Raw genomic sequence first — 22,615 nt, 5'->3', positions numbered from 1 at the left:
GGAAACGCGCGCGTTTTTTTCGTGGTGTCAAGCCCTGTTAACGAGAGACACTTCAACGAGCGTTTCATATTTCAGAACACGTGCTTGTGCTCCAATCCACAGTGCTCCAATACACGAGACACCCCGTGATAGAGTAAGATATACAGTGTAGCTGGGTCTTGAACATAGTGACTATGTCGTCATTTGTCAAAAGAGAAAAGAAATAATGCATAATTTCCTGCTTCGGATCTGGGTTTAAGTCCGGCAAATGGACAGTTAGCTCAGTGACAGACTGACTGAATGAGAATTTTTGCAATGTGCACAGAGCAGTATAGAGATGAAAATTTGCTAGAAACCACGGGGGCGCTAAAAAACAAAAGAAGAACCTCCAAACAAGTTGGTTCGGAAGATTTGGGAACACGATTTTAAGCTACTATGAAAAGTAAAAATGCTTCCGCTGGCTACGGCAAGTTGTTGACTTTGCACAACAATTACCGCAGCTTTCCCTTTTTTATTTTTCGCTCAGACATTCTTGGTGGCCTCTGGCATTTTTATCCATTGACAATAAAAGCTGCAACTTCGCTTTTTCGAAAGGAGAGAAAGAAATGGAGAAAGGTCTAATGGTAAGAAAGGCAGAGAGGTCGCCCTGAGGCACGTTCATCGAGCCGTAAACGGCTACTCTGCGCTGGGGGAAGGGGAATAGAGAAAGAAAGAGGAACGAGATCGATGACGACAGAGGGACGAGAAAAATCACACAAGGGGCAATTCTTAAAGCCTATAGAGTTCAGGCCCATACTTCTTAAAAAGCCGAGCAAAGCCTAGATGGCCAGAAAACTAGATTTATTCAGTCGTCGCAAGTGTCGAAATGCAAAGTCCTCTGACAACAGTTAGGTTTCGAAACGGCCAAGAGAGTCATTGAACTTCTATCGATCGATCTTCCATGTACTCAGGGAAGTCACCTAGCAAACGTTTCACGCAGATGGCACGGTTCGTAGTTGGGAGAGTCGGTGCGTCACATGAAGTACACAAGCAACGACGTGTGCACGCCACTTTCAGCCGAAGCCGGCGCAGAAGACTGGCACTGCTGCTGTGCAGAATTGTTAGTGGTTGCTTAAATGTCATCTTAGGGTCCAGTCTCTGGAGACGTCTGTCATGATTCTGGGGATGGTCTCAGTGCTTTTTCGTCCGATTTTAGTTTAAGACTTGAGAGAAGGCATAGGCGTCCGCTCTTTACAATGAAATCGTAAGCAGTGTGTGCTCAGGGCGTCTGCCTGCACGTGCGCAGCAGTTTTTTTCTTTTCGATCAGTTTGTGAAGATGTAGAATATTTCATACGGGGCCAGTTTCATGTTACGGATTCATCGCGGTAAAAGCTAGGTCCACGCTTTTAGACGCATTGAATGAGTGGCGAAGAAACAGCCACAAGTAGGCTTCGTTCTGTCGACCATTTTGGTTGCGCAGTTTAAGATATTCTGACTGTTCATTTGATATTACCGGGTAGTAAATCGAATGACTTGTCTCCTTCAAAATCTAGTTCTAGGAATGCGCAACTATACTTGTGCCGCAAGGAGGTCTGCCAATGCTGCAGCCTGAAGACTCGTAGAGAAATAAAAATTGCCGCGCGAATCGCCGCACGAGGCACTTTGCGTGTATTCGCGGACTTCTTTTACGCTCGGAGAAACACTCTTATGTTGCACGTGTTGAGCAACAGAAAGCTGTATCGGGAGTTTTTCATGTTGCTCTACAATTTTCTCATTGACACTTTTCGTATAGATATAATATTTGAGAAGTTGATTAATTAATTAAGACTAGTTATGTAATTAAGCGGAATGCAAAAATAATCTGAGTATCTCCAAGCGACGGCAAACAACATTACCCTGGTTCTGTCCAGCTATGTGGCATTTGCATATATTTAAATGTTTGTGCATGGTAGTTGGTACACCCTGTATATACCGCGATTTTACTGCTCCCATGGCCGGTCACTTGTGCTGATCTGTTTCCGTGGCCACTGTACGTAGACACAGTGCCGCCCACTGTTAAAGAGAACACTATAAAGGGCGGCTCTCACTTTGCTATACCAATGCATTGCGTAAAAGTGTACATCTCAGCACCACCGACAACAAATCATTTTCCACAAGACTGGCTGTTTGTACAGCTGCATGCAGGACCGGGAAATTCACAGGTGCTGTGCACTAGCGTGCTCTCCTTAACAGTGGACCGCAACTTACGTAGTAGTTATGAAAAATTCTTCACAGATCTGCCAGTCTCTCGGGCTACGTGGCATGAGAGAAAGTAATCATGTCCCGAACCTTGTTCCAAACATCCCTGGAGATACGTTTGGAAATGTCCCTGGAGAGACACTAGGAGCATATAACTTGGCTTTCGAAGCCTGTTTTTGTTGAATCTACAAAGCCGCGAGAGAAGAGAAGAGGTCACAAGCAAGGCTCAAGTCTGTTTCACTTTTATTGTCCTGTTCCCACTGAAGCACTGAGTCATGCTTGCTGTGAAAGTCATGTACCAGATATCCTTGCGTGCTACAAAGGGCCGGGTGCCGCGAACCTCGCCGCGAACTCAAGTTATCCGTGGCTCATTTCTGGCCGCCTAGGCTGGAAAAGTGGGGGAGGCGGGGGAGGGGGGAGGTGTCGAGATCGAGTTATTTTCTTACGAATTGTGGTGATGGGTTGGTTAAAAAAGTTGTAGTGGCTACCGCCTAGCGGTGGCTGAAACTGCAACTACGGTGGGGCGAGGCAGAGACGAGAACTGAGAATCGAAGTTGAACGTTTCTTTTTTTTTTACCGAACCTTTGCGGTGTGGCTTGTACGTGCATTCTGCGCCACCGCGCTTCTTTCTCTGCCTCAGTCACCGCCTGTAGCAGTTGCTACTACAATGTCAGTATCCGTCATGCAGGGGAGCGGAGAGGAACTATAGGTAAAGATGAATGGACGCTCTATTCTCAGTGTCTGCCAGTGCAGCGCTCCGTTTCTCAAGTACTATAGGCATAAAATGCCACAAATACAAACGCGAACAATTCCGGAACTACTCCAATGTATTGTTCCGCTTCCACGTTCACCAGTTTTTGTAACACTGGTCAAATTCAGACTAAAAAAAAAAAAATAAAGAAAGAAACGTACACTCGGGACTGCTCCACGTTTAGAAACTAGCTGCAGAGCGGAAGTACATTTTGCCCATTCATATAATTATTGCTCTAACAGGTGTTCTGGTCAGTTATTTCCTGTTCTTGTTTCAATTTATAGTGATGCTTGATGGTACAGAGCATCTAAACGATGTTCCTACGTACGATGATAGCTTCACTGTGCGCTTGAAATTGCCAAAGTTGCGATGGAGCTCACGTAGCCTTCTTACGCCGTTACGTGTGAAGTAGCAAGTTATTACGGAGAGAGTTCGGCAGGTAAGTCTTTTCTGTTTCCAACTAGTTCACTTGTGGGGTCTTTTAAGTTTAAAAGGTATGCAACAGGCACCATATGAGAGGGCGCTATATCGGAGAGCTCCGGGTTCGTTTTATAAACCTGAAAGGCTTTAACGTGTTCATAAATCTAAGTGCGCGTGACTTTCACAAGGCTCCGCAAGCTGTATAGCTTGCTGTTAGAGAAATGAAACGACTCAAGGTGACTACTGTTCGCGATACAGCATTATCTGTCCACCGGAAAACTTGGGACACACGCGCAAAAAAAAAAAAAAAAAAGAAAGTGTGGCGCTGCAAGCGCAATCATTTTCACGTATGAAAATATTTATCGAATATTCCATGTTTCGATACCAGGAATCACGGATCTAACGGGCCAAGGGCGAATTCGGCGGAAAGATAAGCAGCTCAAGGCTGATGTTTCAATGGCAATGTTGATAATAGCCTTCCATTCTTCCAGCACTTCCTAGGCGTACTTCTTGGGCTAACGGCAGCAGCACAAGTCAGCTTAACTATCCACAAACGAATATAAGAACTATGGTTGACCTCTGCTCAACCTACAGCAAGCGCGAATTGGAGGATTTGCTGCAACTTAATAGCATTGAGACTGGGTCAAGATACAACTGAGTTGCAGTGCTGTCTATTGACAGGTTATTGGCCTATTGCGTATCGCATAAAGGTTCCATAAGCAGTGAGTGAGTACGTGGAGTCCTCAGCATCCCGTGCTTCGGTCTGCAGCACTGTAGCCACGACCACTAACACATAGGTGCATGAAACACCGGTGGATGTCTTGTTAGTTATTTTTAAACACATTCACATTTAATTGTGAAAACACACTGCTCATTTCCGCTATAATACTGCTACTTTATACGTGGCCTGCTTATTCGTTGTACTCAGTGTTTCTAAGCATGGAAAGTGTGTTCAGCCAGCATTGTTTTCTTTTCTGTGAGTACAAAGCATTCAGCACTTAACTCGAGTCCGTGTTTCAGATTCTCAAGGTTTATAGAACACTGAACACAAACAGAACAGACACACACATGAAAACCAGTTGGCCTTACTACACACTTCAGCGATGCCAGCGCAACGTTGAACATCTCGAAGTTCTATACGTGACTCAAGTATTCGCTCTTAGAATCCAGCGAGGAATACGGAGAGAATAAATATACAAATTATTGTCCAAGCTAGATATTCTGCTTGGGTCACCGGCAAAAAAATGCACATGCCTTTACGGCAAGTGTCTCATGGCGAAAATGAAACGCCTCCACGTCGAAACACAGTGCAGTATATAACTACTCTACTTCTTTGTCTTTGTTAAGCCCTCGTCAAGTTTCACGACCAGTGGAACACCGTGCAGACACAATCGAGAGTTGTTACAGCACACACAAACACGTGATCTGCAATCGAATGTGCGGTCAAATACTGCATGCCGCCACACCGCTCGCGTTTGCGGGCCTCATACCGTTCGTATGTTAGGTATTTCGCGAGTGAAAATTGTCCAAGAATCGGTGGTGCGTCTCGAGGTGACGTTGGCTCCGTAAACACGCACTTGTGTCACGCGCCGCGAACTGTTCTCGCTGCTTAACCCTTAGTGCGAGTGACAGAACGTATGCTTAAGTTAGCTCATAATGTGTCTTTTACGTCTTTTATAAGCGCTACAGTAGACCTTCGCTATATTGACCAACGCACACAACTGTGAACAACGCCCTCTACTCTCAGCTATAGCGGATCACGCATTTTCCGGCCTCTTTTGACCAAGGCAGCGTGACGCTTACTCCAAGTTGACACACACACACACGAACACACCAAGAGTTCACTGCGGGCGACAGAGTCAGCTATTCGCCCCGGTGTTCCAGCAGCGAATCGACACAAGTCCGTCAGTCAGTCAGTCAGTCATCATGCGGTGATGATAGCGTTTGGTGCAGCGAACTCGTTGTTATGCGGTGTGAACCCGGATGTTCTCAGTGGGCAAGGTATCTGCAGAGTGTCCGATCTGATGGCAACAGCAGCAAGGCGAGAGATACACTGCTCGCGCTGTCCGTACCACCATCGCACAAGAACAAAAAATAAAAACGAAGAAGAAAAAAAAAGAAAACGCACTGGCTCGTCTCCGCACAAGAACCAGTCTTGATATGGCTGCACGCACTGCTGTCCAGTCGATATGTCGACGAGATCGGAGAATTGGCGTCGCTTCGAAGACTCGTACGTTGTCGACGCTGTCCTTCGCGCTCGATGAGCCACTGCCTCCGGCTAGTTCCATAGCGTGCTCTTAGACTGCGGATGCACGTCGGTGTCGCTAGACCTATCGGCCTGGGAGGAAAATTAAAAACGTACGAGACGAATGTAAGTAAACAGCAGAAACAAAAACAAACTTAACTAAACAAAGGCTGCCAAAAGCAAATTATCACTGGACATCTTCACTTAATGTTCTTGGTAATTTATGAAAAATCATGTGCCGTAAGTAGAAGAGCTGTTGGCTGAGAAGCTAACATAGATTGTGAATTTAATGATCAGTGAACTAATTATAAATAATTATATCAGCAATTTATTATTTTATATTGCTAGAAGAATGGCTCTGGGGTCTATAAACTTGGCCATGAAAGTCTGAACGGATCATTCAGAGCTGCCTAGAAGGGGTGGGGCATGGCTTAATTCCCCAATGCATTGCGCGTTAACTGATAAATCCTGATCATATTAAAATAATCACCGAAAGGTTGCGATAAGACTACCATAGGAAAACACGAATGTTGTATAAACGTTCCGTTAACACAAGTAAATTCCTGTTAAGCTCTTCGCTATTATATTATTTCTTGGCGAACTATTATGAGCACTAGCAATGTTTAATGCGAACATAAAACTGTGTACTTACTCTTAACACTGTTGTCTGACTCCATGGCGATAGTATCCTCGCTCTTGATTTCATCCTGCAATGTTTCTGAAATTATGTAACAAACAATGCTTCAATATTGTCCAAAGCACATATTATCATACTTACATGGCGCAGTATAAAGCAAATAATTGTCGCTCGGTTTGTACATATAGAAATGTCCAGTTAGCCCGAAGCGTCTACGTTTACTGAACTTAGGCCGACAAAATGTAGTTTTTATCACTCCATGCCGATCCATTCCTATAGTAAGGCTGACAATGCTAACCCTCTATGAAGTCATACATACTCCGCACATTCAAAGACCCAAATTGTATTCCCGAACTAAAATCTGCAGTTTAGGGTCTCAACACACGCGCCAATGCTATGGCCAACGTTTTCTAACTTTACAATGCTCGCATCAGCCTAAAATAGCTGCGTAGAGTATTATTCTGTATACCTGCCACTAGCAGCAGAGATTACATGCAACAAGAAAAATAGGTAATCAATTGTGTCTTATTATTCCGCAATCATAAACGGCGTTCTAGTGACCGTTAAACAGCTGGGATTCCGAAAAAACGCACAAACTAACAGTTGCTGTTAAGGCAAACGCAAAGCAACCGCAGTAAAGCGTAAGCTGCAGCCACACGGAGCGCATTTCTTTAGTTATTTTCGGCAAGGCGGTGTTACTTATGTTTTGCGCTCTGTAATGCTCGCGCTGCGATTCCGGCCTGAATTTGCGTGATGTGTTTACAGATGTGACGAATAAAAAAATGACGCTAAGCCGTCAGTACGTAGCACACACCTTCCTCCGTGTTTGCAGTTTAACAATACCGCACTACAAGTGGCTTTTCGAAAGCGAGCAAAGCTTTAAAATTTTGCGGCTTTGAAAGACACTGTATGCCTGAACCCCGAGGAAGGAAATTCGCCAACCTTCTGTGCCCACTTTCCCGACATCTCGCGCGTAACAGCTAGCGCATGCAGTCGTAACAGCGCAAGCTGCCTCTCACACCATCGTTCTGCACGATCGAGACATGCACCCAGAGAAAGAGTTGAACTTCCCCCTTACCTTTGGGCGTCTGCTGCGACTCCACGAGCGTGGAGCGGAGCGCTTCCTCACACCGGGCCCTCTTCTTGACTTCGCCTTCCAGCTGGTCTTGCACCTGGCGCCGGCAGCGCTTCTCACGTCGAAGCCGTTTCTGGTAGAACACTGCAAGTGCATGATCGAGGTACGTTGTACAATGAGAAGGTGCGGTTTGGCCATTCACTCTGAGTGACTATGCCGGCATCAGAGCATTTGAATGTAAAGATCCGGTAAAGCACTTCCTCTGGCCATGTCGTCGACTGATCACTTTGGGCGACGTTGCTTTCCTCGCGCAGTGATTGGCTAGGCTAGCCGAAGTGGTTGTGCCGAAAGAATTCGCTGGCTACCTGTCAGCGTCATTCTCGCATCGCATAGTTCTCAAATGCATTGAATACATGACCGTGACGCGTTGTGCTCGGTGATTACATAACAGAAGAGTTAAACCATGTCCGAAAGTGACCGATCGAGAAAACGATTACGGACACCGGTCTCTCAAACATCAGAGCCGCTGATATCTTACGAACGCCACACCCGAAGCGTGCTTCACCGCATAATAGCTCTTTAGCAGGTGAAGCCATCTTCTTAAACTTAGGGTGGAGCTGTCAGCACGAAGGCGGTAGAAAGTGGGCGGTTCGGTTTTCGCAATGCTGACAAACGAACGTCGACCAGCTAACACAAAAACGCACGAATGCGAACATCTATCTCTCTCTTTTCTCTGCCATCGGTCGCGCGCGAGAATATGCCATAAACTTGAAGTTGATTTAAACGAGGGCTTATTGGAAAGGGAAGTTTCGCCCTTTGGCAGTCAACTCACGCTTGTCACACGCATTCTTTAAATGAGCTCTTGAATGTCTGTTTGCGTTAGAAGTTTTGGTCATTAGTTCCTGCTGCAGCAGGGAAGAATGACAGCCACTACTGACCTCGTTTGGTTTGTTCCTCCTGAAGTTTCTTCTCAAGGCCTTCTCTGAGTTCTCGCTCACGAAGGATTTCCACTTTTAGTTCCGCTGCAAAACAAGAATCGCAAGAAAAAATATTAGTAAACGCTTATTAACGCAACTGGTTGGCAATATATTAGAATTTTGGGGACAATATGGAGAACTATTTCAGCAGCATAAGCAGATTGAAGTCGCTTATTAGCACGGTAAGACACTTTCCACGCGGTTTCAGGGAGTCAGTGCGAATGTAATGATAAAATAGAAAAACGAAACATCCCACAGAGTAATGAGCACTAAAAATAGCTGGACGCCAAAATTCGCGGTTGTGTTTTGCATAGGCACTCCGCTTTTAGTCAACGCTAGTTGTCATAAAGTTCCTTGCGTCACACCAGATCGCATAAAGCGGCAATAATGTTTCATGGCAAATAACCAACAGCGCACTGAAAACGACAATAACGTTGCGGCAGCTTTCGTCCCGCAATGATATCTTGGGCAATTAGGAAGCCGGTTATTTTGTGAACTCAGCTCAACAGAAGGTAGCGGCTCGTGCTGGTGTTGTATTCTTGAGGAGCTTAAGGCGCGAGGGTACGGCCAGTAACAGAAAAGGAGACAAATAAGGACAGGACTGGGGCCAGACATATTTCACCGTGCACCACTCATTATGCATTTCGCGGTGGCTCAGAGTCTATGAAGTTCTGCACTTAGGCACAGGGTCGCGAGTTCAACTCATTACGACGTCCCTCGCATATACTAGGTGCTGCTTTGAGAAATCATGAGATCGGTCGACCAAGCAATGAATGAATGAATGAATGAATGAATGAATGAATGAATGAATGAATGAATGAATGAATGAATGAATGAACTGCTTATGCGTCCATCGACTACAATACACGCAACCGGGTCAGCGTGTCACAACAGTGTCTAATTTTACGTCAAATAGCAACAGACTCCCGCCGAGATGACTTGGTGGCTATGGCGTTATGCTACTGAGTACGAGGTCGCGGGTTCGATTTCCGGCCGCGGCGGCTGCATTCTTATGGAAGCGGAATGTAAAACAAATGCTCGTTTATCATGCTTTCAGTGTAGCTTTAAAAAATAAAAATAAAAACACATCTGGTCGAAATTAAACGCGAGCCCTTCGCTATGGCTTCCCCCCTAGCTCGCTGCGTAGTTTCGCGACGTTGAATTCCAAAATTTAATAGAATATAAATAAACAGTGACCTTGACTCCCTATATTTTGTTCTCAAGCGGATGATGACGATGACGAGCAAAAGCACATCCCCTGCGCACGGCGCTCACCTCTCTCCATGTGGACCTGCTGCTCCTGTTGCCTGGCGTTCTCCTCGGCCACCTTGAGCAAGCCGAGGATGTTCTGCAGGAGGGTCTCGACGGAGCCCATGCCCCGTGCCGCCAGCAGACCGGCCCGCTCCATGAAGAGCTGCGCCTCGCCGTCCTGCGACGAGCTGCGCTTCATGCCTCCGCCGCCGGAGCTCGACAGGCTCGCTTCCGAGTCCTCGCCGCTCAGGTCGCCTGCGTGCAGGGGGAGGACGTGCTCGTCAAACTCGCGCGGTACTTCGATGTTATACGGTACAAAAACGACAGGGCTCAATTTCTACACGATATATCCCGTTCGGTGGTTTTGACACTTCGCGCTGTTCTTTTGTGAACGGTTCGTTACATCGCAACGAGTCTGTAATGTATTGTTTTTCATTTTATTTTTTCCTACGTTGGCGTACTTTTTCTGCATGTTTATATTCTTCATAAGCGTTTCGTTTTGATATTTGAAAAAAAGAAAACGAAATGAAAAGAATAAGAAAGAAGCTGAGAGCTGTCGTACAGATGGGACGTTGTCATATTTTGACGTATATTCCGTCTGCTGTGCTGAATTTTTTACATACGGATCCGGCTGTTTCCGTTACTCCGAGTCCACGTTGCGGTAGCACTGTGCATACCCGATCAATATCAAGCCTCTCTTTGTCTCTCTCTCTCTCTCTCTCTATCTCCGCTTAACCCTCGCCGCTTTGCTAAAGCTGGCGGTTAAGGTCCCATAGACTGAGATTGGGAGCAGGCCGTAGATGTGAGCACGTGATGTAATGTGTAGAAGAGGCGACATACAACTTACTGCACCAGCTTAACGGGTGCCAAGGAACGGAAGTCTGTCAAATGTGCTGAACGGGTGCATTGTAATAAACGTATTGATGATCGAGATGGCGAAGGCTGCAGAAATAGGACTGCTTCGACAGACATAGGGCAGGGGTAACTGGAAATCTCCATGGGATAATGTTTTCGTCCAGCAGTTGCCGTAAGATAGAATGATGGTGAGTGTCATACTTTTGTTCAGAACTGGATTTCAAAGGACGAACAAAGAAGCACTGTGCCACTCCTGATAGCGGTATAGCTAGATGATATTATTATTATTATTATTATTATTATTATTATTATTATTATTATTATTATTATTATTATTATTATTATTATTATTATTTAGCTCCGGAGTTGTCACGCGCGAAGAAGAAAGCGACCAGTGACGGAAGATGATGCAGGACCACGGTGTAGGAAGAACGCAGGACATATTAGCGTTGTGTGCTATTGGGGTACCGGCAGCTCTCAGATTAGCATGTTAAGTGCGTATGCTCTTCAGTAGGATGGACACGCACGTCGCAGTTTACTCGCGCTGCGTCGGCGCAAATCGGACGCTCTAAAGACCGGCGTACTCGACATGGCGGCATGCGCGCCAGCATCAATGCGGCAGTGTCAGATGCCGCGTTCCCCGAGCTTCTGTCACAGCCCAAAGATAAATTACAAGTATAAAGCTGAAAGCTACAAATGAACCAACCTACGAGGTTGTATAGCGCATGCACCACCGTTCCTAGTTCCCAGATTTATAATTAAACTTAACATGCCCCGATCCCAATACAACACATTTGAAAATTCTTTCAAGATCAATTACATAAAACTAGTTTCCCGTCTAATAACATTAAATAAGGCATTTCTTTTCACACGAAGGATGGCTTGAAAGAGCGTAAGTTTGCTTAAGCTATCCATTATGGCGCAGGCGACCTTCTTGCTCAGCATCGAGAGTGCCTTCACCTTGTACTGGTTTACCATTTTTATAGCGGCATTGATGTTACTGGATGCTGTCAGCGATTCCATGTGGAGTTGTCAGCGACAAACGAGAGGGTGATAAAACACGGAGCCCCGAAGGCGGTCTATACCTTGCTCCCGGTCGTCGGCGTAGTCCGACTCCGCCTGCATTTCGTCGTCATCCCTCGCCCTCTGGTGGCCGTCGGCGGAGTCTCTGTCACGCGGCGGCATTCCACCACTTTGAGACAAGTTGAGCGCCGAACCAAGGTCGTGTTCTCCCGGAGGCCCTGCGAATTTATATGGTGAAAGTTAAAAAAAAAAGAAAAAGAAAGGGCGTGGTGGGCATGACAATCTGATCTTGCACTTTCTGGTTCGTGGCCCCTGTCGATTGTTTATTTTGTCGAAACTTCAAGCATGGCTTAAGGGATACGCTGTGACTCAATTCGAACAAAAGACATTGCTGGAGCCGGCTTTTCAACGAGTGGACTTGTTTTTGTCGGGGTGTCTTGTCGAAACGTAGGCTTCAGTGAGATCTCTTGTTAAACCACTGTTACTCACTTCTAGCCTCCATCTTCATGTGAACGTTTGTCTTGATTGGACATTGGTACTATAGCGCATACATCGGTCGGTTCAGCAGAGTGGCTATACCTCGAACTCGTAGGCACAATGTTTCCATGCAGGAACTCTGCGCAACGCACTCAACGACATAATATGGGGCAGCGCACGCAAATTGCGTGTATGTGCGAGTCGATACAAGAAAGCTCACAAATACAGCGTAGAAACAGACGGAACACGTCACACGTCGTATGTGCGCACGCCGTCTGCTCTTCGTCTCCTATCGTTGTTTGTTTTGCAGGTATGTAACTATTATAAACGTTTGAATGCAAGGTTACGGTGTCCATGTTTGCTAGGATGAACGGAACAACAACAAACTCAGAGGACTGCATCACAAAAACGGTTACTCGTTACTTTTATCCGCGGTACGAATACTTTCACGCTGTGCTAGGTGCGTCGCGTGCATGCTAGCAAGCGCTGACAGTCGCGTTTTTCGTATTCATATAGTTGACGCGTAGTGCAGCAGTGCTTTTCGCCTAAAACGTTAAATACAAAGTTTTGTCTTAGCACGGTGAGAAGCAAACATTAAGAGCAACCATGTAATAGTAATGAAACATAGACATTAATGGCGCAGCACCCACTATGGTCATGATGCGTTAAGACAGGGGATATATATTATCCTTTTCTGCACGGTCGAAGGCTTAGGAGAGTAAAAGCGTTAGACGAGCTTGCACTTACATCCTGGACTCATTGATCTTCGGTTCGGGTCCGTCCCACGCATCTTCTCCTTCTCGCCGTATTCGTCGCTGTTTCTGCGAAAATAAAGAAAGAAAATGTAGGAAAAGAACGTAATTTGCACAACGAACAAAGAACGTGTGACTAAACGTGCAGGTAACTGCTGTGCGCACGAGTTAAGGCGCGCTAAAACCCAATGAACGAGCACTTCTTTAATGACGTATCAGATTTATTAAGTGAAAACTGCGAACACGCAATGAGTTTCAAAGCGGATTTAATTATTTCGGTTCCTTTCTTTTCAGTGTTCTTGTTTTGGAGAACCCGCTGGCGCGCATTCAGACGTAGCTGGAGACACACGCCTCTGCACCGGTGCATGTTCGAGAGTTGTGCTGTCAATTTTATTGGAAAAGAAGTCCGAATGCTAGCCCTTCTAATAAATGCATTAATTCACTAATTCATTCATTCAATACAATATCAATTATACGGACACTCGAGGCGTGCTCCCGCCGTAGCCGCCGTGCTGTTCTGCGTTCCCAGTGTTGGATGTAACGTGATCTCCTGAGTTTCAGAGGAGGCGGACAGTGAAATGGCGGCAAGAAGAGGTCGGCAACACAAAAACTAAAATAAATAAAAGGAAGGCTACGACAGGACAGCCAGGAGTCTTACGCAAACACACGTCCGCTGTACTGCATTATCTAAAGGAGGTACTGCATTTGTTGATAGACAAAACGGACAAGGAACGACAGCGAGGAATGGATGCGAAATATACGAAGCGGATACTTTATACGCGCATGGAAACAAGGTGGCATATCGAAATGACAGATAGGGAACCGAAGAAGAGACGCCGTGCATGAGAATACAGAGAGGTTGTCCCAGTCGTATATGGCCTCATACCTTCAGTGCCACACGTTTACTCTACGTGATAAGAATGTAAAATGAACAAACCGGTGGGCGATTCGCTCGAACGGGCACGGCCGAAGCTCGCTTCTTTAACGCCACAAATTAACCAGTACTAAGTCAACATAAAAAAATAATAATAGGTAAAACGCGGAACTGCAGGTGGTCGGCATCATCCGTTCAAGCGTCGCAAAAAAAAGAAAAGAATAATACAATGAAGAGAAGGGCAAATATCACTCCATCAGACGCGTCGGCGTCATTCACGAGCGGTCAGGATCCAGATTAGCGCAAGGAAAGCGCATTTATGAAGAAAGATCCGACGCAAAGCATAAAGCGCGTAAAAAAAAAAGAAGTACGAGGGAAGATACGAAAACAACGGCGGTGAGAAGGAGAGCAAGTTATGAACCGGTGACCATTTGCTGTCTAGCCTCGCAAGAGCGGCATGCTTTCTCTCTCTCCCTTCCAGTCTCGTGGCCTGCGATGTGTAATAGGCTGTCCGCGTATATGCGCGCACATCCATAAAAGCGCGATCGCGTCATATTCCCCGCTTTTTTCCTTCTTTTTTGTTCTTTTTTTTTACCCTTGTTACGTTTTGCCGTCGTGCTGGCTCAGTCATCGGGGCCGGCCGAAGCGTCGGATATTGACCGGCCGAGGTTGTTCTTTATTAATCGCGCGCGGTTTCCGGTCACCCGTTTCGCGCAGCGAAGCCGAGCCGAGCCGAGCCAAGCCTGCTGCCAATCGAGCGGCGGCAACGCTCTTTAATCTCCGCAGCCCTTTTGTTTCTCTCGCGATGCGTGCGGCTGCAATGCGATATCGACGACGGAAGAGAGGGAGCATATATCGGACGGACGTGGGCGGGAAGTCGGGCCGTCGCCGGAGTGGTTATGGGTATGTATACTACTGCGCGCGCCGTTGACACTCTATTGGCCGTTGATGACGACACGGATATTGCCGTTAGGAAAACCATGCGCGTATACCGGAAGGCGTAGGATGCTCATTGAACTCTGCTTCTCTGCTATCAAGCCTGTGTAAGTGGCTGCTACCGCGTGACGCGATAAAACGAGTTCCGATGTAGATGCAGGGGCTATAGAACAAACGGGTTGCATGCAGCAAATGTAGCCAAGCAAATAATAAGCAGCGCAAGAGCTCATGTAATGAGAGTGAACGTATAGGACACTTAATTTTCTAACCTCTGCCGTCAGTTCTCTTTAACTACAGAGAAAGCGGCCTAAGTATTGTGGCCTGGGCATTGCTTTTTTAGCCGTAGCAACGTATGTGATACTCTATTTATTATTATTTTTTTGTGGCTTCCATGCTAACTTCTAATTTCTTTTTTTTTCCTTCAGGTCAATATTACTAGAATTATAATCACTGCCTTCCTTTTGTACATCTCTTAAATTTTACCTTACAATAGCTGAACGCATCGCTTTCCTTTGTCCTTAAGAAACATTAATTTTTAGTCAAGAACGTTGTTCAAACATTCTTGTGTTCTGCTACCACCCAATTTCTGGCTTATTACGCGCCATTTCACTTGGCACAAAACCAGCTGACCTCAACTCCCAGTCACGCGCCACTTTATTCTTTAGAACATTTGCCTTTAGTGAGGTTAGGTTTCGCAGTGTGGAGGCTTCCTTGACTTGTTTATTCTATTTTTCGTTTAGTATGCGCTCGTACCATTTGGCAATAGCGTATCGTCGTTCTCGTGTGACCACATCGTTTCTGACAACCACAGTTACATGCGTGTTTTATCTTCATGAGGCCTTAAATAAAGATGTATGTTGAGCTGTGTTAGAAAATTAGGATGCTACTACTCTAAAAAAACGCCGTTCTTACCGGGAAAAAAGCCTTAAAAAATTTTAAGAAATGTTAAAAAGAAAAAACATTATCAGTAAAACTGATATCAGTTAAACTGAAGTGTTTCAGTCAATATCTATGCAACAGATTAAAACGATGAGAAAATAAAATTTAGCGCTTACCGCTGTTTGTTACGCTAAGATACAAGCTTTTCTGTTCCGCGTCGTTCCTCTAGGTACCATTTGGCATCGCTGCCTGACTGGTTCTCTAGACAATGAAATAGCACCATCGCATAAGATTAAGCGGACTACTGCATGGACGTGATTGACGTGGACGTTGTCCTCAATCCGCCTTTTGCGACGCCGAACTGCGCATGCGCAGTGCCCTAGCGGCTGAGGAGCGAAGCGATTTGGCAGGCGCTAGAGCAGACGGCGGACCACGCGGCGGACGGCCGGGGCAGGCGCGCGGATGACGGGGCTAGCAGGACGACTCTTGGGGGTGGGTAGGTTGGTGCTTCACGTTTCAATAATGTGAAATGATTTTGTGATTTTCCTTGAGGCGATCCCGAAGTTTACGTCCTCTGCGAGCTATCTACGATGTTTTCTTTAGTTACCGGCAGGTGGCGCAACCAGTTCACGTCCATTACGGTGCCTGCATAAAAGCGCACGCACCGAGGCAGCCTAACGTCCACGCGGAAGTACGTTCGTTTTTTGTTCCAGAAGAACCAGGCAAGCAACGGTCCCAGTTGTTATAGTGAATGATGCGGACAAGAAAACGCAATCTTGCAACGATAGTTAAGCGCAAACAAATCAGCGGTAAACGCAACACATTTTTTTTTATATGTTAGCGAAATAACGCAGCACACAGTACTTGCATAATTACTTCCTGCGCGTCCGAAACCTCAGCTTCTCGGTACCAGGCGACTCATCTGCTATATAGATTAAAGAAACTCGGACCTTTATATCTATTAAATTTACTCTGAATAGCTTCTGTAGGAAGAGCCATGTGTGTATGTGAGTGTGTGTAGAGAGAGAGAGAGAGAGAGAGAGAGAAACCGCTGTTAATGCGCTCAAAGAAGGCATGGCAAAAATATCAAAGGCTAGTTTTGCTTCAAGATGAGCTGCAACTGTTGATACGGTTGTTGTTTTCTTTTATGCATTTCTATTTGCCTTTTACCTTGCCCGCCGATGGCGCGCGTTCGCCTACGGAAATATGATCGCGTTGCGCGAGAGCGCGCGAAAGGATAAAAGAAAGAAAGTCGTCGAGGTGCCCTGGCTGAACGCGAACGCGTCCGTCAGCGGGTGTCGGCGGCAGCAGTTCGAGAGAGCGAGAGAGCCGCGTTCATTAGTTGCGCCCGTCCTCGTCAGCGCGATTCGGCAGACCAGATGGCTCGGTCTAAAATACGCAACAGATGGGTTGTTGTTTCAGCTCGAGAGAGCAGGGTCGATTTGCACGGTGGGAAAGAGAAGCGCGCGTGCGTCCGGTAATAAATTCATCAAGGAACTGCTATAGGTGACTAAGGAGAAAAAAAGAAAAAGAAACCGAACGAGCACAGTCTGGCGGCTGCAGCGCCGTTGCAGCTGGTGGGACCACGGGGATCGAACCTGCGAACCCGCGCTTGGTACCGGAGCGCCACGACCGCCGAAGAGCGCAAGATGTGGCTACGTTTCAAAATAATGTCGCACAGAGAGCGGTATAGGGCTGCGAAGCGAGCTCACGGTGCACGAGACTGAGCAGAGGATGCACGCGCCAGGCAGGGGGCGCCTGCGTTCGCGTCATCGTGCTCCCGACTCGCTGTTGTCAGCTTCCACGTGTCATTGACACGCTTCCACGTGTCATTGCGAATCATAGAGCACCAGAATCGTGCACCAGAAATCTTCAGTCACAAACTAGCATCGAAACTCCCCACTTACTGGTCCCATGCTTCAGAAGCCCGCGGCACACCGATTTAGGATACGTGTGGTTCTGCTGATTGTCACGCCGCCTATAGACATCAAACCCGACTATAGAGCACCACTTTCCCAGCACCGCAACAATATGGAAATACATAGGTGTATGAAAAATTTTCCAATCAGCGCCTCTTTCCAAACGGATTTGTCATTTAGAGCACATTTTAGCCGGCGATACGCGACGACACATCTGACCGTAGCTTTATTTAGTTGCACACTGGTGGCACATCAGTGAATTAACCCCCTAAGACTGATAACCAGGAGGGACATAATGTATAGCGCAACGACTGAACCACGACTAGATGAAACATAAACAGGCGTCACAGGCGTTACTAACAACTTCTTTATCTTCTGAATCAGCGAGGTACACCATCGTTATTCGAAAGGGAACGAGGTACAGCTATACAGTGTACCTCGCAGCCTTTCGAATAAAGAACTTGTTAAGCGCCTGTGACATATGTGCTTACGTTATTGTTTCTGTGCGGTTGCGTCGTTGCTCTACATTACGTAAGTTACCGAGCACCAACTGGCCCAGCAAAATGTCCTCCTTCCGATAACCCAGAGTCTTAAGCGGAGTTCACAGAAACTTTGCTTGAATGAACTCTGGTTCCCACAAACCCACGAGCCCGCGGGTCTCCCTCAGAGTTACAGTCATCGAAAGAAGTCCGCATACAGACCTGGGGCTGCACAGGTCCAGCCCGTGTGCCAGGGCTTGTTGTTGTTGCTGCTGCTGATGCTGCTGTTGCTGCTGCTGCTGTTGTTGTTGGTGCTGCTGTTGCCTGAGCTTCTCGTGTCCGCTGACGGGACGTCCCAGCTGCACCATGCCTGCGGCGGCCAGCGGCAGCGCCAGTCCCCCGGCGAGCAGGTGCCTCTGGTAGGCGGCGGCCGCTGCGGCAGCGGCAGTGGCCGACGGGTGGGCAGCGCCATGTGCACTCAGGCCCAGCATGCCCAGGGCTTGCTGCTCCATGGATGACACGCCCAGCGCCGCCTGGTACGCGGCCGCCGCGCTGCTCGCCGACATCTTGTCCGAGGGCACCGCCGGACGGGCACCTGTTCAAGGAAGCGGGAGACATCGAGTGGCGCCCACGGGTGTTCTTTTGTCATTAACATTATTATTATCCTGGGGGATTCGCTGCAAGGCACAGGTAGTAGAGAGAGAGAGAAAAAAAAAGAATACAGAGAAAAGCAGGGAGGTTAACCAGAAGTTGTATCGGTTGGCTACCCTGCACGGGGGGAAGGGTTAAGGGGGATAAAAAGAGAAAGAGTGGCACGGGGAGATAGAGAGAAAGAGAGACGAGCACGAACAAAGCGCGTACACGATAGAGCGGTAGGGGGCGGCATTCTTAAAAATAGCAAAATAATATAAAGAAAAGGCCGTCAAGTAATTACGCATGCAGGTCTCTATGATGGAGCCCTGCAGCAATGAGTTCGAGCCTTTGCTTGATGCCCGTCATCTAACGGATATGGTCATCTGGGACGTTACAGTTTAGTCTGACCTCCCTGAGAACCGTGCGCCTAACACCCGGAGTACCGGGGTACAGTCACAAAAGGTGATGAATGAATGCCGTTGGCACAAAAGCAGATTGTAGTCAGAAAGTGAGATATCTGTGAGCGCACACTGAACATTTTGCCACCCTGATGAGTGCATAAAGATGGCTTGGTTTGACTCATTGCTGATACGCATAAGGTCTAAGAAGATACCTTAACCGTTAAGGGTTACGGAACGTAGGTGGTGACAAATAAGCTTTTCTTTTGTGGCGACATTTTCTGACGAGTAAACACGATGATAGTTGCGACGGATACGAAAACTGCATAGCCTAAACTTTAATAATTATCGCTGTCAAATTCTAGTGTCAGATATTTGGTAAACACCAGGTGTTAGCCATGTGACAAACGAGCACTCTTCAAGGTGTAAAAACTTGTGGAGCGGTATAACGTAGTCTTGTGTTTAGTCCTCAAATAGAAGCCACGACGGCAGCTTTCCTATATGTGGCAAAGGGTCGAAAAATGGAGATCAGAAAAAAAAAAAACCAGGAACCGGGGATTAGGACCTGTTACATAGTTTTTGACACAACAGCTTTCACACGATGGTACATACAACATGGGCAGTAAACAGACTTGGGGAAACTTCTTACATGCGTACTATGAATATGGTCGCATGTAGTGATGAGATACTTAATCCCACTAGTCCTAATAACACGCGAGTTACGAACTAACTATATATATTTTCAGGAATTTACTTTTTTAACATGCACGGATTTTAAATGTGTATGAGATATTCTGTCTCTGTAATTTCTCCACATGTTTCACTAATGTCACTTCACTTTCGCAGATCGCAGCTGCTGCTGTATTGCATTGCGAACCATGTGCAAGTGACGGTCAAGCCTTGAAACGCCTTTTTTTCTTGCACTTCGCAGTATCACTCGTGTGGTAGATTCTTTCGCTGGTGCTTAGAGTAAGTTAATTGATAACTATATATGTTACCGGTCAATGGTACCTTGGCGTCCGCATACATTGTAAACTTATACAGTTCCCGCAAAAAGAAAGCTTCGCGGCTTTTCAAAGAGAAGAAAAAAGAAAGGCCTTGACTCTCCACACTTTCGTTATCTGTGGAGCTTGGTTTCGAACTACCCGTACGGACTTCCTTAGAAGCTTCGTGCTGCCAAGGGTTTGGTGTCAGTCTTGAGTCTCGTGAATTTAGCTCCAACTTGCCGATTTGCACTGATCTGGTCAAAACTTCACGCCATTCTAGGACGTGTTGTGCATACAAAAGACTGTCAGCTGTCTTTGATTCCACAAACCTCGTAAGATGGGAACCGCCTTCCCGAATCGGTTACGAAGCTCACTCAGTAACCACACTCCCCTTCGCGCATCCTTAGCTAATGATGCAAACCCAGAAGTCTGACCATCATTATAATGTTTTTTTTTGTCTAATATTCATTTCCGCTTCGTTAGCGTACGAATGAAGCTAACCAAAACTGTATCTATTTTTAGATAGAATTGTATGATCGTGGAGCTTATGACCACGGTACGTGGAGCCCACGGATCATGGAACGCACGCACGCTTATTGCATGCTTGCGCAAAACGAAATACTATACAGATTCCGAATACAATAAAAACATTTATTGTCTCTTTCGTAAAGGCAAACAGCCCGTAAGTTTTGTTTCTTAACGAAGCAAGAAGGCAACAAAAAAACGCAAATCGCTTCTAAATGAAGAAAGGTCGCAGGAATCAGCACTGATAAGGAAAGAGAGAAAGAGAGGCGCGTTCCGCTCATCCAATAATCGAGCGGTGACGACTCAGCGATTTTTCAGCCAATTTTAATTTCTAAACGACCGGCTTCGGCGGCCGGGTGCGAGTCGGGTGAATCAAATTAGCCTCTCCGAAGAACCCGACTGCCGGCGCCGGGCATTACACGGTGCGCAAAGGGAGGCCCTAGAAACCACGCGAACGAGCTTTCCGGAGAGCTCCGCCTAAGTATAAATCAAAAGGTCGATTTGGCAAGAACTCGGACAGGAGAAAAAAGGAGAGAGAGAGAGAGAGAGAGAAGGAGAACGGCGAAGCGCGGGCAGAATCACAGCGTTACAACTTTTATACATACAGCGCATGCACGAGGCTTCGGCTTGGCCGTCGCACGAAGAGAACTCTCGCGAGCCGAGCCGTGGTTTGAGGAGGAAAGGAATACAGCGCCACGGAGTGTACGGTGGAGCGCGCCGGAATTCATCTTGTCCCACTTCGATATTCAAAGACTCACCGCTCCCTCCTCTCCCTCCGCCCTGTAGCTGCAGCGCCGGCGCTTGCTTGGGCTTTGCGAGATAAGCGGGGATATTTATGCGACTGCGTAATAAAAATTCTATTATGCGCCGCCGGAGCGCTGTCCGTCACCGGTCGTTTGGCTCTGGGCTTTGCCCGCTGCTGCTGCTGCTGATGCCCAATAATTCCGCTAATAATGTTTCTCGGCTGGGTGGAGCGCTGCGATAAAGATGGCCTCCTCTACTACCTCCCTCCCACCTTCCGTGCCCCCCCACGAGCGCTCCACGTACACGACCACCCCCGTTTCGGTTCCTTCACTTTTCTTCCCCGTTTCACAATCAATGTCCCTTTCCTTCGCGGACCTTTCGCTTTCTTAAAACCCGCGGGCAACGCGTTTATCTTGTACTCGGCTCCTGCTCAACGTTCGAACAATGGGCTGCGACGAGCATGATGCGACTTTATAAGGCGGAAAGGAATTCTTTTGGAACGCGCGCCGGCGCACTATTTAATGGCCCCCTTTGGAAATGAGGTCGGTTCGGCTTTCCTTTTTCTTTCTGTTGTTTTCTTTCCATTCCCCTAATGTCGCCTAATGAAGGTTGTAAAGCGAGACGGACAACGCTTGCGGGCCGCGGCGATTCCCTCTCGCCTAATCAAGCCAGGCCGCACGAACCCTTTCGCGATGGGCGCCATATTACCCATTAACGTCGTATCATTGGTTGCCAGTGCGGCCAAGTACACAGGTCGCTTGACGGAAGGGAGAAAACTGCTATCCGCTTGCGATTGCACGAAATTATCGAGCAAACGCGCATGTGTGCTGCATCCAAAGGAATTATGGATTTAGCTTCTCCCGAGTGAGCGGACATAACCGACTACATTAAGTAAAATTGGACGTACGCGCACTGTAACGTAATGTACATGTTTTAATTCAGCAAGCTGAGGCAGATTAAATGAAATGGCTGCGAGTTTGAGAAAAACGACATATATGCACACTTGTTAACCAGAAAGAAGGCTAAAATGGGAAACAAAAATTCTGGAGTTTTCCGTGCGAAAAATATAAAATTGTATACAGCCTTTAAATCTGAGGCAGGCCAGAATTCGGTGTACGTGATTGCTGAACACACGGAACAACAGAAAAAGAAAGAAAGAGGAAGTAGAAGAAAACGTGCTGCGAGCGCAAAACTATATGGCGCAAGGACGAAGAAGGCCACGGGAAAATTCATAAATTATCCCCTCGTTCCTATAAAAGTCAGTAAGAATTCGAACCCCGCGATTCTCGACCTATCCACGACTGTGGTTATGTGGTGTGATATATATATATATATATATATATATATTGAAGACACATTATCATCATCATGAAGCACTGCAGCCGCGGGAGCGAGCTTCGCTCCTCTGCGTCCCCCTCATTTTGCGTTGTTCTTACAAAATGCATTTCATGCCAACTCGCCCAACTTTATATCCGATCGCAGCATATTACTAACGACCTAACACAACTTCTGTCCTCCTCTTTCGGAATCTGCTGGCTGGACCACACATTCAACGGCAAGGTGAGACCGACTGCTTATGTAC

At 46.9% G+C, this 22,615-nt stretch overlaps 1 protein-coding gene across 3 annotated transcripts in view; it reads right to left on the bottom strand.

The window, feature by feature from the left end:
* Nucleotides 1-2,423: 2,423 nt before the first annotated feature.
* Nucleotides 2,424-22,615, bottom strand: part of LOC126537032 (dachshund homolog 1-like) — a 65,825-nt gene continuing 45,633 nt past the window's right edge. For all 3 annotated transcript variants that reach the window (XM_050184145.3, XM_055073659.2, XM_055073658.2), the window contains 8 exons: nucleotides 17,970-18,342; nucleotides 12,656-12,729; nucleotides 11,494-11,649; nucleotides 9,578-9,808; nucleotides 8,264-8,347; nucleotides 7,329-7,469; nucleotides 6,266-6,331; nucleotides 2,424-5,706 (listed from right to left, as the gene is read on the bottom strand). In XM_050184145.3, the coding sequence (XP_050040102.1) occupies nucleotides 5,699-5,706; nucleotides 6,266-6,331; nucleotides 7,329-7,469; nucleotides 8,264-8,347; nucleotides 9,578-9,808; nucleotides 11,494-11,649; nucleotides 12,656-12,729; nucleotides 17,970-18,342 (1,133 nt within the window). In that variant the 3' untranslated portion in view covers nucleotides 2,424-5,698. The remainder of the gene's footprint in view (nucleotides 5,707-6,265; nucleotides 6,332-7,328; nucleotides 7,470-8,263; nucleotides 8,348-9,577; nucleotides 9,809-11,493; nucleotides 11,650-12,655; nucleotides 12,730-17,969; nucleotides 18,343-22,615) is intronic.

The sequence above is a fragment of the Dermacentor andersoni genome, chromosome 4 (genome assembly GCF_023375885.2).
Source record: "Dermacentor andersoni chromosome 4, qqDerAnde1_hic_scaffold, whole genome shotgun sequence".
In the NCBI taxonomy this organism is placed as follows: domain Eukaryota; kingdom Metazoa; phylum Arthropoda; class Arachnida; order Ixodida; family Ixodidae; genus Dermacentor; species Dermacentor andersoni.
Note: the sequence above shows the minus strand (reverse complement) of the source record. Positions and strands in the feature narration are given on the sequence as shown.